The sequence below is a fragment of the Hylobates moloch genome, unplaced genomic scaffold, assembly GCF_009828535.3.
Source record: "Hylobates moloch isolate HMO894 unplaced genomic scaffold, HMol_V3 SCAFFOLD_10, whole genome shotgun sequence".
Lineage (NCBI taxonomy): Eukaryota > Metazoa > Chordata > Mammalia > Primates > Hylobatidae > Hylobates > Hylobates moloch.
The window spans coordinates 35,182,825-35,198,902 of record NW_026652285.1 but is presented as its reverse complement, the minus strand read 5'-3'; the positions used below and the strand labels follow the sequence as shown (position 1 = coordinate 35,198,902).

The following is a 16,078-nucleotide window of genomic DNA, read 5'->3' as shown; positions in this document are numbered from 1 at the left end:
CAGTTAATATTGCTAACATCCAAACCAGATAAATTCAGGATAAAGAGAAATCTACTTTGTCCTCTGAATTGATGGTACTTGGAACAGACCATGTACTCTCCAGCGCTTCCCTTTCCTTTGGACTCTGAACCTGTCCTAAGGCAATATGTCTTCCCCCACCTTCCTTTTTTCCTAAATCACATGAACTCAGTTTAATGTTTTGGTTTCAAATGGAAGAGTTTAAAATATATGCGTAAAATGTTATCCTGTTTGAGATAGGATAAAGACCCACTTCAGAATTTATGAAAGTAGCCATAAATTCATGCCCAATTTCATCTTTCTTGGAGACTTTCATTAATGTTGATGGGTTTACCTTCATTTCGCTCGCCTTGAAGGTGAAAGTACAGGTAGAGACGGAATTGTAATATAGTTTTCATGTCTAAACTCTATTGACTCAAAATTCAAAGAGCTCATGGCTGTTAATGCATCTTGAACTTGGGTCATCACCAAGTTCACTGTAATTTTTTTTTTTTAGACCTTGACTCTAATCAGTTGTGGTTTCAGTTTTTTATAGACCTTTTTCATTTACACCATGTACTGAAAACATTATGAAAAAACAGCAAAATCCAAGGGTGAACTTTGACCTAGATTGATAACCAAATCTGGCAAACCCACATGTATATATAAAATTAGAGCGAACAGTGGCCAGGGCGGTGGCTCACGCCTGTAATCCCAGCACTGGGAGGCCAAGGCAGGTGGATCACGAGGTCAGGAGATCAAGACCATGCTGGCCAACATGGTAAAACCATGTCTCTACTAAAATACAAAAAATTAGCCGGGCATGGTGGTGCGTGCCTGTAGTCCCAGCTACTCAGGAGGCTGAGACAGGAGAATTGCTTGAATCTGGGAAGTGGAGGTTGCAGTGAGCCGAGATTGTGCCACTGCACTCCAGCCTGGCGACAGAGTGAGAATCCATCTCAAAAAAAAAAAAAAAAAAATAGAACATTTCTTTTAGAAGTGTTTTTATTGGTGGTATTTTGTTTTTATTTCTTGAGTTGTGGTTTTGCAATTTAACCTCATGATCTCTCTCCTCATTTTTGTAAGGAATTAAATGTGATGTCTCAACTCTGTGAAACTGTGTGCTGTGGGCTAATTTCCACCTCTGTTTCTAGAAATGAGTGAGAAAAACTGGGTAAGGGGTGGTAGAGTGGTAAATATCTCAGTTAAATGTTTGTAAGCTCTTTGCCTAGTTTGAATAATACTAATTAGCTTCACACCATCTTTAGAAGTTGAAGTTCTAACACATTATTGTGATATTTTACAAAGTTACCTCACCTTTTTTTTGTTCCTCCAACAAGAATTTCATAACAGTGGCCGGGCACGGTGGCTTACGCCTGTAATCCCAGCACTTTGGGAGGCTGAGGCAGGGGGATCATGAGGTCAGGAGATTGAGACCATCCTGGCTAACATGGTGAAACCCCATCTCTACTAAAAACACAACAAATTAGCTGGGTGTGGTGGTGGGCACCTGTAGTCCCAGCTACCTGGGAGGCTGAGTGAGGCCGGGGAATGGCGTGAACCCGGGAGGCGGAGCTTGCAGTGAGCCGAGATTGCGCCACTGCACTCCAGCCTGGGCGACAGAGCGAGACTCCGTCTCAAAAAAAAAAAAGGAATTTCATAACATTTTCTGACCAGATTTCATTAATGTGAAAACTATCTCCATGTTAATACTGTCCGTGAATTTCTGGAGCTCCATTAAATGTAATTCTCAGAAACTGAACTGCATTCAATTCTGAATTCAAATTAAGTAACTAAGAAATTTCCTCTTTAGTCTGTGAGGCCATTCACATTTAGAGACCTTATTAAAAGCTCACTAGATTAGACTAATTTAGGAAAGTTCTGAGTGGTAGAAAATTCTGAATGCTAGGTCTATTCATTCCAGTAACTAGAACTAGGCTAATTGAGCCAAGTTCCATATAATAGATGTTTTGTTTTCCTGAGTAAACAGAGTTTTACCTGGAATTACTGTATCATGAAACAGTCTAAGCATTTCTGGCTTCTGCACGTCCTATGAACATGTTGCTTCCATCAAACTGATACCCCCAGCATTCTCTGCGGTAAACATTCCCCCATCAGTCATCAGTCATGCTTCTGCTGTGAGAAGCTCTGCCATCCTCCTGGTGCAGGGACAATGGCTAGGAGTCCATAAGTGCTCGCGGTATATAGCAAAAGAGATGGGGAGGAGAGGCAGGGCCACATGTGGTTATAATCTTACCTGTAGCGGTAGAAATCAAGGTCAGAGAAGCTTTCCTCTTTTTAAAAAGTTAAATCCATTTCGCAGATCTGTTATGTGCTAGTATTTATCCCAGAAACAGGTTATAGTTTAGAAGGGGAGAGAAATTAGTGAACACACAGCTTTCATGCAGTTGATAAGTGTAGTCACCACGGAGAAGGGGCAAATCATCCTGACCTGGGGAGTCTGTGGGTTTTTCAGGGAGTGTCACCTGATCTGGATCCTGAAGCCTGTTTACCAAGGAGAGAAGAGCTGAAAAAGACCTTCCACTCAGAGCAAATAGAGCATGCAAAGGCATGAGGAAAGTGGGAGTGGGAAGAGCATGCAAAGGCATGAGGAAAGTGGGAGTGGGAAGAGCATGCTGGCTACAGTGTAGCTGAAGCTGAGAGCTTGGACTGGAGGCTAGGAGAGGGCTTATAAAGGATGGCTGAGGTCAGGTTGAAGGACTTGGGTTTTTAAGACAAGGAATTTTTACTTTATTAGAAAATGGGAAGCCATTGGTAGATTCAGGCTGGTGCGTGATGATTTATATTTTAGAAATGATTCAGGTGACCGTACCAAAGGTAGATTGAATGGCCTCACAGGGCAGCTAGTTGGGAGGCTATTTCTGGAATAAATACCTTGATAGCTATAGGTACTAAGTGGTGGGAAAAGAGCTCATTAGATATGGACAGACAGGGAAGAGGAACAGATTTAGGAAAGAAAGCCCAGCATCAGGGTTTGACCCACTGAGTTTGTGGTGCCTGAAGTATTCTTGGTGCGCATGCCCAAAACACACTGGAAACATAGATCTGGACGTAGAGACAGGTGGAAACTGGAGGGATGGAGCCCTCAGCATACTATTGAGAAGGTCGAGATGAGTACCTTGAGGAGTAGCTGTGTCTCGTCCAGAGGGTCCACAGAATCTGCTGATGCTGGTGTCCATGCAGGTGTCCTGCCTTGTTCTGCTATCCCGGGGTCCCTCCTTTCTCTCTCTCTTTTGCTCTTCTCGAACATGTACACACATAAATAGACACTTATTCACTCAGGCAGGGATCAGCAGACTTTTTCTAGAAAGGGCCAATAGCAAATACTTTAGGCTTTGCTGGCCACATGCTGTCTCTGTCACATATTCTTCCCCCCAACACCCCAGCCTTTAAAAATGTAAAAATCATCCTTCATTTGAGGGCCAAGCATATATGAGCATTGGGCCACATTTGGCCCATGGGCTGGTTTGTAGACCCCTGCTGTAAGGCAGTCTCAGGAATTGATCCTACCTATTAAAGCAACCAACACTTGTCTTGGAGAATATTCATATCAAGAGAAAAAAAATTAGTGTGGTAACCAAATATGTTTTTGTTTTGTTTTGTTTTTTGAGATGGAGTCTTGCTTTGTCGCCCAAGTTGGAGTACAGTGGTGCGATCTCGGCTCACTGCCATCTCCACCTCCCGGGTTCAAGTGATTCTCCTGCCTCAGCCTCCCGAGTAGCTGGGATTACAGGCACCTGCCACCATGCCTGGCTAATTTTTATATTTTTAGTAGAGATGGGGTTTCACCATGTTGGCCAGGCTGGTCTTGAACTCCTGACCTCGTGATCTGCCCACCTCAGCCTCCCAAAGTGCTGGGATTACAGGTGTGAGCTACTGTGCCCGGCTCCAGATGTGTTTTCTATGAGGTAAATAACACGTGCTTCCGGTCCCTTTTTTCCCAAGGAGTGCCTGCCCATCTTGCTTGGGCTGACTCACCGTCATCCTTCAGACTACATTGATACCATGTCCTTCTGGAAAGCATTCCAATCCCCCCAACCCCCACCCCCAGGTGGGTTCATGGCCCATTCCGAGTGCTCCCATACCAGGCAGTGATGATTGCATTCTTTTGCAATTGCCCTCTCACCAGACTCAGAGCGCCAGTGGGTAGTGAGCACACAGCTTTTGCACCATTGCATTTTCAGCATGTAGCACATGGCAGGCTCTGGGAGAGGGGAGGATCAGAGTGGGTGAGAAGCTGAGTATCATGGTCAAAGTAGAAACCCCCAGGGCCAGTCAGACCTAGGCTCAGATAACAGCACTGTGTTACTGTCTAACTTTGGACAAATTTAACCTTTCTGTGCCTCAGCTGCTGCTTCTGGATATTGAGGATGAGAGTAATATTTACGTGAGGGGTTGTGATGATAAGTTCACATGTGTAAAGCTCAGAGCGCCTGTAACGTAATGTTGTCCTTTAGCTCTTGCTGTTATTGTGGTGGTGTTACTACCACTGCCACCGTTACTGCCACAGTTGCTGTAACTATGACAGGAAGGCCATGTGGTATAGGGATTAAAGGATTGTGTCAACTTGGGAGTCAGACTGCCTGGGTTTTAATCCCAGTTCCACCATTTACTAGTGTCTGTGGTCCTGAGCAAGTTTCTTAACCTCTCTGTGTCTCAGTTTCCCCACTTGAAAAATGTGGCTGTTAGTTGCACCTAACTCAAAGGGATATTATGGAGACTAAATGAGAAAATTAACGTAAAGCATTTAGAATAGTTGCTGGTTCCTGATAGTGTCAGTAAGTGTTAACTACTGGATACTAGGAAGTAGTTATCCAGTACTTCATTTATTAATGAAGTCTGACTTTGGTCTTAGCTATTAATTTTACTAGCCTGTCCTGTGTTCACTCAATCCTATGATACACGCTTTATGAGCACATTCTGTGTGCCGAATCTGTGATCTTGTGACTATGACTTATTCTGCCTTGACTCAAACAATGCAGTTTGATTTTTAAAATCCTAGAAAATCTTGGTGCCCTATGTTGTCCTGATGGACTGAATGACCTTGAGTAAATCTTAGCATATAATCTGTGGTTCACAGATGTTACCAAGTGACACCATCTTCCTTATAAACCTTGGTCCTACACACAGGAGACTGTGATTCTATAAGGTACTGATCCTCTCAGCATTGCTAGTTTTCTGTCTCCCAGCATAAAGAGATGAAAATACCAGCCCAGACACAGCCCAGGTCAGAGAGATGTTATAATGAGGTCATGGATGAGGAGTACAGAAACAAGAGTTCTTTAAATGTCCAGGCTGCTGTTGTCATATGAATGTCTTGAGTCTGTTCCTAAGAGTCAGACTTTATGATTAGATTAGTTTTAACTTGAATTCAGTTCATGTTTTCTGCCTACCATAGTTAAAGGCATTGTAGGAATCACTTGTACCAAACAATAATTACCCTCTTTACTTTCACTAGTTACCTCTCCTATTCTGCATTGTAAATAGTCATGAATGAAATTCATATTATCACTCAGGAAGCAAGGAGATGCAATTCCATTTTGTTTCTTCATCACCAATAAATTTGACCACTAATATTTAAGCCTCAAATTGTATACATTTAATTTTTCTCTCTGACAGGGCAGACAGTTTACAGAAGAATCAAGACCTGGAATTTGAAAGAAATAGAGAGCGATTTGAATTTTTAAAGGTATGGGCAGGGTCTGGTTCCATTGTTTGGTTTTCTTTGTATGCGGGGTACGAGGGAAAGATGCCAAGAAGATGGGCTGAGAAGTACTTCACCTTCATAGTGTTCTTTCCATTTGTCAATCCCAGTGGGGTTCCCAGGCTTTTCACAACATGCGGATTATTCCCCCTGGCTCAGGAATCATCCACCAGGTGAATTTGGAATATTTGGCAAGAGTGGTATTTGATCAGGATGGATATTATTACCCAGACAGCCTCGTGGGCACAGACTCGCACACTACCATGATTGATGGCTTGGGCATTCTTGGTTGGGGTGAGTGTTCTCCCATATATACTGTTTTGGGGCATGCACTTTAATTCACTGTGATTCTATTACATGTCAGTAACATGAATTTACATGACCACAAGTTTCCAAGAGGTATTTTTGTCAGTTTTGTCACTGCTGTTTTTCCAGTGCCCAGAGAATCACTTTGCACCTAGCAGGCACTCAATAATTATGCTTGGAATAATGAACAGAAGCAAGGGGTTAGGGACATTTAGCATACATGAAAATCACCTGGGGTGTTAAAAATAGAGACTCCCAAAGCTTACTCTTCTTTGCATGTGGCACCAAGGAGATTTTGATACAGGTGTTTGGGGGACCATGCTTTGAGAAACACTTGTTAAAAAATTCTATAAAGGAAAATGGAGAAAAAATAACTGCTCTTTATAGAAACATAACCCTGCACCAATTAAACATTGTAACTGGGTTTATTACCTGTTAATGTCACTAAATTTATACGTGAGAGATAGAGTAAGGAGTAATGAAGGCATTCTTCCGGTCATGCCGTTCATTGCAGGTGTCGGTGGTATTGAAGCAGAAGCTGTCATGCTGGGTCAGCCAATCAGTATGGTGCTTCCTCAGGTGATTGGCTACAGGCTGATGGGGAAGCCCCACCCTCTGGTAACATCCACTGACATCGTGCTCACCATTACCAAGGTAACAATATGCAACCTCTTCTGTGGTCTTGGAAAGTCACAATGATAGCTTTCCAATGGAGGGAATACATAATGGAATCTTGTTTGGTTTCCAAGTGCTCTAGCAATGCTAGGAAACAAGGTTGATGATTTTAAAAGGAGATGAGGTAAGGGAAGTATTCTATGTTAAGTTTAGATAATTATGTTTATTTTCTTCTAGTATTGCTGATTGATCTTTTTCTTAAAGGAAATTTTTTAAACTGTGAAATAGTTCAATGATACAGAAATTAAGATGGCATTCATATGCCCACCACCTAGATTTAACAGATGATACCATTTTGTCATAGTTGCTTCAGAGCTCTCTGTGTTTTTAAAGAAATAACATGTAATGTCTGTGGCTAAAGCCACATTCCCCATTTCTAGAAATAATCACTATCCTGAGGTGGTAAGAATCATTCCTATGCATGTGTTTATGCTTTCACTACATGCTTTCCACATGGTTCTTCCTTTTATGTAAATAGTAAGGTAGTTCCATGAATAGTTTTACTTTTTAAATTCTCTTCTCTGTATTATAAGTTACATTATTGTAACATATATGTCACCAAGCTGGAAAGTATTAGGCTTTTTCTGTAGCAGTTAGAGATCATCTTTTTCTGTGATTTGCTTGTTTTGTAAAAAGGCTATTTCGTTTTGGAAGACTTTTGCAAAAGCAGTGGTTTTTAATGATCACAAACATAATTTTTTCTGCTTTTATAGTTTGGAGGCTGGGGTCTTTTGCATGGACACGCTGTCATTAAAAGTGCAAAACACATTTCTCTTTGATTTAATTTTTGTGAAATTTTGAATTGGATTTATTTGAATACCATAGCTTATCACAAATGTCTGTGCACTGTTCTTCAGATGTGGAATACTACAGGACTTCCTCACAAAATTTGGCAGAATCCCATATAACCAAAAGAGCCCATCTGTGTGGTTGTAGCTAGAAACTGGCTTTATGCAGAGCTAAGTCAGTCACTGTGGCCTCACTCCTGGCTGGTGCCTTGTGTGGAAAAGATACGGGGATCTTTTGGTTACATTTGACTTATACTTGTAGCATGAATTTTGCTCATTACGCCTTTGAAAAGTTATTTTCTTATTTAGGTTGAAAGAATTTAATGTGTCGCACTTCCAGATGCTTCCAATGATCTCATTAGAGAAAGAGAATGTTTCTCATTTTGAAATATTTTTCTTAATATTATTTGTATTTTGGGCACACTTTGTCTTTTTATAAATAAAAACTATTTGACATCATCTTAGATTTATGGGTGAGTTAGTATAAAGAGTACAGAGAATTCCTGTTATCTTTCTCCCAGCTTCCCATAATGTTAACATCTTAAATAACCATGGCACATTTTCGAAACTAAGAAGTTAACATTGGTGTGGTACTCTTAACTACAGACTTTACCAGTTTTTTCAGTAATGTCCCAGAATTCTGCTCCAGAATCCAATCCAGGATACCATGTTACATTTAGTTGGCATTGTTTTTTAAGTTTTGAAAGTGATCGCAAATGTGTTGGGCTAATTTATTATTTGGGTTTACTGACAAGACTAGTTTATAAGAAGTACAAGATGGTAGTTCTGCACTTTGAATGTGGGCCATCAGATCTCAAACTTTTCTGTTGTTTCTGCTGCTTAGCACCTCCGCCAGGTTGGGGTAGTGGGCAAATTTGTCGAGTTCTTCGGGCCTGGAGTAGCCCAATTGTCCATTGCTGACCGAGCTACAATTGCTAACATGTGTCCAGAGTACGGAGCAACTGCTGGCTTTTTCCCAGTTGATGAAGTTAGTATCATGTACCTGGCGCAAACAGGTAAGTGAAGGGCCCTGAAAGCATAGGGCTCTTTGTCAAAGTTCCATGAAACACCGAGAATCTGAGCACTGCCTTCTGCCTCTACCCAACAGAAATCACTGGGTTACAGTTACACAATTTTTTTTTTTCTCCATGGAGTCAAAATGGGTTTTTGGGATTTAAGGAGTTAATATGAGATAGAGATGGTATGGCCAATAGAAAGAGCTCAGCGATTACAGAAGCCTGGATATTTATACTGGTCCTCTACTACTAGTTTTTTGACATTAAACAAATGATCTTAGTAATGGTTACTGCTGCCTATGGGGTACTTGCTGTGTACCAGGTACCTAGTATGTATTTGCTGTCAACCTCTTTACAGATCTGTAGGGTAGATTGATTGACTAGTTAATTAATATTAGAGAAAACTGAGGAGCAGAGAAGTGTTCATACCCAAGGCTAATAAACAGCAGAGTCAGAATCCAACACTGCAACTGCCTGGCTCCATACAGGAATAGCACTCTGCAACACCCCTCTCAGGGATGTCCAAAAAATGAAATGAGGCCAGGCACGGTGGCTTACTCCTGTAATCCCACCACTTTCGGAGGCCAAGGCAGGCAGATCTGACCTGAGGTCAGAAGTTCGAGACCAGCCTGGCCAACATGGTGAAACTCCTGGGAGGCGGAAGTTGTGGTGGGCCGATCTCGCACCACTGCACTCCAGCCTAGGCAACAGAGAGAGACTGTCTCAAAAAAAAAAAGAAAAAGAAAAGAAATGAGAGGCTGCATATGAAGGCATTTTAAATCATCGACAGATCTTTAACTCTGTATTTTTAGAAATTTGACTTTTAACTTTGAGAAAGCTTTAAAATATTTTTCTCAATTTAAAAACATTAACTCTTCATTCAGTCATCCATTTAGCAAATTATCAATATCTGGCCTAGTTCCCAAAGACATAGCAGTGAAGAAGATAAATAAAGTCCCTGCCATCAAGTAGCTTACTTTCCAGTGAGGGGGGAAGACAATGAACAAGTGAACAAATATGTAAGTGTGATGTGATGAGAAAGAAAGGGGAGGTGGCTGAAGTACCCCAGAGGTGCTTGCACAGATGTCTGGATGAAGTGAAGGGACAGCCATGGGAAGGGTTTCATGAGAATCTTACAGACTCCAAATAAATCTTAGTCTTCTGCCGTAGCCTGAGGAAATTCCTCTAGAAATAGTAAAGATTGTCATGAAAAAGTTTATTTTAAAAGGTTTTTATTAAATATAAGCACATTGAAATTGATTAATACATCTTTGTTCCCCCAAAGGATTTTAAGTGAAACAGATAAAGAACTAAAAGAACAGAATAAATAATTGAGGAAATCAACCTAAAGAAGAGAGGGACAGCGTGCTGGGTAGAGGGATAAAAGCTGTGAGATGGATCTAGAGGGAAGGTTCGTTGGTTAGTTCCCGTGGTGCTGCAGGTGGCCATTATACTTCTTGATAATCCAGTGCCAAATCTGTAACATCTATTAAATTGAAACAAACGTATTGCTTCAGAAGAGTGTAGCCCTTTCTCATAGTAAACCCTAAGATTTCTCCTGTTCATCTTCATGAGGAGCATGGCATGGGGTGTAGTGAACAGCGGGCTCAACAACAGGTCAGGACAAATACATTAGTGAAGCTCATACAGCTGTCTTTTATGAGGTCTGTGCTGAGAGCTAATGACGTTTACAATTCAGCTAAAACAAACAGACAAACAAAAAGTTCTGATCAGTGGTAGGATCCGCCAAAGGATCAAACCTTCTGTTTCTAACCATCAGAGAAATTGTGGACTGCATGTCCGTTGGGCATACTTCATGAGTATTATCTCCTACCCCGGGATCTTGATAAGAGTTAAATAGCAGAGGGTTGAAGGTCATATTCCTGGTGATGCAGCATCGTGAGTTAAGACTTTGAACTTTTGGGTCAAGCTCAGGTTTGGATTTTGGTTCTGCCACTTACTGGCTGTGTTACATGAGAAAGTTACTTAGTCTTCTTGAGCCGCCATTTCCTTATCCATAAATGAGAATAATAATTGTACTTGCATCATAAGGCTATGATAAAGGATTAGAGATTGAGGTAATACATTTAAAATGTTTAGGACACAGAAAGTGCTCAGTAGCCAGTGGTTTCAGGTGGGGTTGGGATGGGTTTTAATTTTAACAGTAATCATGTGGAATGCTGAGTCTTTGTGGCCAGTTGAAGGCAAATGCATAGGTGTGCTTTCACAATTAGCTCAGGTGTTAAGAGTCTCCTAATTAAAGGCTATACCCCAAAAGAGATGGGTTATCTATAGATAGAACCAGAATCTTTTTCAGAAAACAGTCACTTTGATAGGAACAGCACATTCATTAATGGCCCCTAATAAAAAGCAGCATAGTGGGAGAGTCAAACCATTAGCCTGGAAGCCGAAAAATCGACAGAGCTGTTGGTGTGTGTGTAAGTGCAACGTATGTTGCGTACTTACATAATTGCTGATGAAGTATCAGTTTATAAACTTCAACCAGGAAATACTAACCTATGTTACTTGTTACTCCTTAAAATGCCTTTTAGGTCGTGATGAAGAAAAATTAAAGTACATTAAAAAATATCTTCAGGCTGTAGGAATGTTTCGAGATTTCAATGACCCTTCTCAAGACCCAGACTTCACCCAGGTATGAGAGTGCCTTCCACTGCGCATGTATTTCCTCTTCCTCAAGGCGGCGACTTTAGTTGTGTTTTTTCTTGGGGGAATGCACTAGTAGGAAATTAGTCACTGCCAAAGCATTACAAGAGAACAGAGTTTTAAAAGGTTGAAAAAACAAAAGGATAAAGAAATTGTAAACATAACAGAATAATATAACTTCTTACATTCCTACTGGCTTAATAATTGTAGGTTAAGTGTGCTCCCCTATTTGAACTACTGATTCACACCTCTTAATGTGGAAGACCACTGAAAGACTTTGCTAAAGGAATAAGAATGATACAATGGACTTTGGGGACTCAGGGGAAAGGGTGGGAGGGAAGTGAAGGATAAAAGATTACACATTGGGTACAGTGTACACTGCTCAGGTGATGGATGCACCAAAACCTCAGAAATCACCATTAAAGAACTTATTCATGTAACCAAACACCACCTGTTCCCCAAAAATCTATTGAAATATAAAGAAAAAATAAAGAGACTTCACTAGTGGAACAAGAGCTGTTTAAAGGCTAAACCATCATTATTATAGACCTAGAAAGAAGTGAAGGTACAAACATGTCAGTAAACTGAATCCACATTTTTCTAGACAACAAGGTAAACTAGACCTGCGACCCATATTTGGTTTCTTAATATATTGAGGAAAGGAAATACTCAGTTAGACTAAGGCCCATTTCCTGGTGTTGATAACTTAATGGCTGCATCCCTCCGAAATCACCTTAGAAGTGTAATGGTTTATGTATGATTTCAATAGAAAACCCACCTTCAACTTAACTTAGCCATATAAAACGCAATGAGCTACCTCCAAGGATGGGCGAGTGGAGGGCACTGGGCGTTTGCAGCACCCACCCTGTTCTTTCCAAGAGGTGGCAAGGCTGCCTGCCTGTCTCCTGCTACTTAAGTGCCTATCATGATCTTGGGAAATTAATCACTTAAGATTAATTAAGAGGATTAACAGAAACATTGGCTTCTTGTTTTTGAATGTGGTAGTTTATTTGCTTATTTTTATGGTTGTCATGTTTTAAATTCTCTGACAATGCTTTGGATTTCCTCTTTGGGGATATAATGTAAATTCTATAATTTCTTTTCTTTGGGGTCAACAGGTTGTGGAATTAGATTTGAAAACAGTAGTGCCTTGCTGTAGTGGACCCAAAAGGCCTCAGGACAAAGTTGCTGTGTCCAACATGAAAAAGGACTTTGAGAGCTGCCTTGGAGCCAAGGTAGGGGCCTGCAGGAAGAAGTTGAATCCTCTCGACTCTGCCTCTTGCCTGGTTACTCAGTGTCCAAGCATTCATCCCACTTGACCATGAATCTTCCTGTAGCCTGAAGCTTGAGGGTGTTTATTTTCCCTTCTGAAGTCCTTAATGACTTCCTCCATTAGCCACGAGCCAAGCAGCAAGAGCCATCATAAACTCAACTCTCAACCCACCTTTTTAAGCATGTCTGCTTTTCGCAGGACCCTCACCACACTGTTTACTCACCCAAGGTTTTCTAGCTGTTGCACCTTTGTGCATGCCCCTCCCTGCCTGAAAGTCTCTTCTCCAACTCATCATACTCTGTTCTGTGAACTCCATAAAACTTGGTTCGGAGACCAGCTACTCTGCATCGGGTTCTCAGAATCTCATAGCAGAAAGTCACCTTTCCCTTATTGGACACTTCATGGTGCTTGGTCTGAAATACTTTGATAGCATTCCGTATTCTTTAACTTACATTGTTGGCACTTTATTTGCATATATGATTTCTGTTGCTAGACTGTACATGTGAGAATAGGATTTGTTTCTGAATCACCTTGGGAGCCTTCAAGGTACCTAGCACAGTATCTTATATGCAGTAGATTTTCAATGAACATTTCCCAAAAGAATGACTAAGATGTATGATGGATTTTATCTGTGAGACACCAGTATTATGCCAAATATTCAGCTGTACTTTGTTTGCATTGTTGATCATGATTAATTGAATCTGGTCAAAATACTGCCTTTTTCTAAATTTTCGTAAGGTTAGAATCCATAGTCTTAATCAGTCCATATCCATTAAACTGTACAATAATGTCACTGAGTTCAATTTAGACTAACTTTAAGTTTGTGGTTTTAGCATTTACATTTTTGAGGTGGGAAGGAAGTAATTGTTACTAATTTCAGTGCAGAGAGTAAGACTCAGATATCATGACTGCTTTTTGTAAAGATTTAAAACAAGTAATTTTTCTGTAGCATTTCAGAGTTTACTTGCAGAGATACTTATGCTTTTGTTAAGAATTGGCCTTTAAAATTATAGTTACCAAAGTATTCCTTCTTCTCAAGTGAGAACTGTTGACTATATGTATGTTTTTTCCTCTAGCCAGATATATGTGTATCTTATATAAATAGATTCCTATATAATATGCATCTTTTCTTCCTTCAGCAAGGATTTAAAGGATTCCAAGTTGCTCCTGAACATCATAATGACCGTAAGACCTTTATCTATGATAACACTGAATTCACCCTTGCTCATGGTTCTGTGGTCATTGCTGCCATTACTAGCTGCACAAACACCAGTAATCCGTCTGTGATGTTAGGGGCAGGTAAGTGCATTTGACTCCATCCTCATGGTCATACATGTGTGTGGGTGGAAATAGCCCGAGACAGGGCCCAGGGCCTTGGAGGAGTTGTACATGTAATTCCCTGAACCTCATCTTTTCCAGATACAGATATTTACTGGCCCACAAATATCTACACAATAAATAGTGTGCAAAGCAAAGTTTTTAAAATAGAATGCACACTGCATAATAGTCTCTCTTGAGAATTAACACAGAAAACAAGTAGAGGAAAGCAAAGGAAGCTGGATTTCTGGGAAAGCCTACATTTGTGTGTCAGACTTTGGAAGAAAAATAAAGTATTGTCACAGACTTTGTTCTCCACGAAACCCCTGAGCAGCAGGATTGAGTTCTGAGGTGAATGCTGGGAGGTGTTTCTGAATGAGGGCACAGGGCACTGGCTGATAAAACCTGGGGCCACTGACCTGTTTCGCAATTCTGGTTGAGTTGTTAATATTTACATATGCGGTTTCCCTACTATAAGGTCTCTTTAGTTTCCAAGTTTTTAGTCATCCCCAAAGCTCCTCTTATATCCATCCACAGACCATACAGTGTCAACAGTTCCTTTTTATGAAGCAGACACGGGCATTGGGAAAGCCTTCTTTGCCTGAGTCCGTGTATTACCACCTAAGCTTTCCTTGTCTGGTTTGGAGCAAACCAGTCTTCTGTAGACAAGTTACCAGCTTGTCTGTGCTTTTTGTCCCCTCATGCCCCCACCCCCACTGCTCATGTTTTTGCTACTTCTGTGATACTTCCTAAGACAGAGCACCCAGTGTTCCAGTAGCAGTCTCTGTATCTGCCAAAGTCCAGCAGATCCTCCCCTTCAAGATATATCTGAACACTCGATTTTTTACTTCTTGGCTGACCGTTCCTTGCCAGTCAGCACACAGTTGATATAGTTTCAGAAAGGGCTCCTTCAATGATAATTTTCATCCAAATAAAACATAATTAGATCATTTTCCGTCTAAAAAAATTAAAAACTCATTTTGTAATATATTCCTAAATGGTTTTACATTTATCTCTTTAAAAAAAAAAGTAAGCAAATCTCTTTCTTCATTTCCTTGCCTAGTTTTGAGTTTACTGCATACATCTAAATGACCATTGGCCAGGAAGCCTTTAGATTTCTGTTTGGCAGCAGAAACAGCAGATAGTGCCAACATGAAGGGAGCATGGTCAGGTGGTGGCAGGAAATGCAGACTGAAGAAAATCAGGCTCTTTTCTGAAGTGTGTCTGGCACCTAGAGCAGGCAGCCACCCACACTGCATCTGTGTTTACCATTTCACAGGATTGTTAGCAAAGAAAGCTGTGGATGCTGGCCTGAACGTGATGCCTTACATCAAAACTAGTCTGTCTCCTGGGAGTGGCGTGGTCACCTACTACCTACAAGAAAGCGGAGTCATGCCTTATCTGTCTCAGCTTGGGTGAGGGAGAGTTTTCTTTTGCACCATTGCTTTTGTTGAATTTTATCCCTCATGTATCTTGCTGTGTCACCTTGTAACAAATGTGAGATTATCTGATGATATCTAATTGCATAGTCGTTTATCAGCGGTAGTTAGACTTAAACCCTTACATTCCATCTAAAGAGGACCTCTTGCCCTCTAAGGCACTTACCATGAATGGAGTTTGCAGGACTGGAAGTTGCTTTGGGTGAGTCAGTGAATGAGTGGAGAGTGAATGTGAAGGCCTAGGACATTACCGCACACTACTGCTGACTTTATAAACACTGGACACTTAGGCTACACTAACTTAATAAAAAAAAGTTTCTTTCAATAATGTAAACCGTAGCTTTTATTTTACAAACTTTTAAGTTTATTGAAACTCTTGACTCTTAAAACACTTAGCTTAAAACAAATATTGTATAGCTGTTCCAAAATATTTTCTTTATATCTTTATTGAATAAGTTTTCTATTTTTGAAGTTTTTATTTTTTTACTTTTTAAACTTTTTTGTTAAAAACCAAGACAGGCTGGACCCAGTAGCTCACACCTGTAATATCAGTGCTTTGAGAGGCCAGGGCAAGAGGATTGCTTCAAGCCAGGAGTTTGAAACTAGCCAGGGCAACATAGTGGGACCCGTTTCTACAAAAAAAAAATTTTAAACAATTAGCCAGGTATGGTGGTGCATGCCTGTAGTCCCAGCTACTCAGGAGGCGGAGGCTGCAGGATGGCTTGAGCCAAGGAGTTTGAGGTTGCAGTGAGCTATGATCACGCCACTGTACTCCAGTTTGGGTGACAGCAAGACCCTGTCTCAAAAAAAAAAAAAAAAAAAAACCTAAGAGGTAAACACACACTTTAGGCCTACACAGGGTCAGGATTGTCAGTATA

The 16,078-nt window shown here is 40.8% G+C and overlaps 1 protein-coding gene across 2 annotated transcripts in view; it reads left to right on the top strand.

Moving 5' to 3' along the window:
• ACO1 (aconitase 1) overlaps positions 1 to 16,078 on the top strand; it is a 64,562-nt gene that overhangs the window by 27,861 nt on the left and 20,623 nt on the right. Inside the window, exons 5-12 of one of the 2 annotated variants that reach the window (XM_032164206.2) lie at positions 5,638 to 5,707; positions 5,833 to 6,016; positions 6,543 to 6,682; positions 8,336 to 8,507; positions 11,060 to 11,160; positions 12,290 to 12,406; positions 13,584 to 13,743; positions 15,041 to 15,176. In XM_032164206.2, the coding sequence (XP_032020097.1) occupies positions 5,638 to 5,707; positions 5,833 to 6,016; positions 6,543 to 6,682; positions 8,336 to 8,507; positions 11,060 to 11,160; positions 12,290 to 12,406; positions 13,584 to 13,743; positions 15,041 to 15,176 (1,080 nt within the window). The remainder of the gene's footprint in view (positions 1 to 5,637; positions 5,708 to 5,832; positions 6,017 to 6,542; positions 6,683 to 8,335; positions 8,508 to 11,059; positions 11,161 to 12,289; positions 12,407 to 13,583; positions 13,744 to 15,040; positions 15,177 to 16,078) is intronic. The other variant, XM_032164207.2, reaches the window with a different exon arrangement.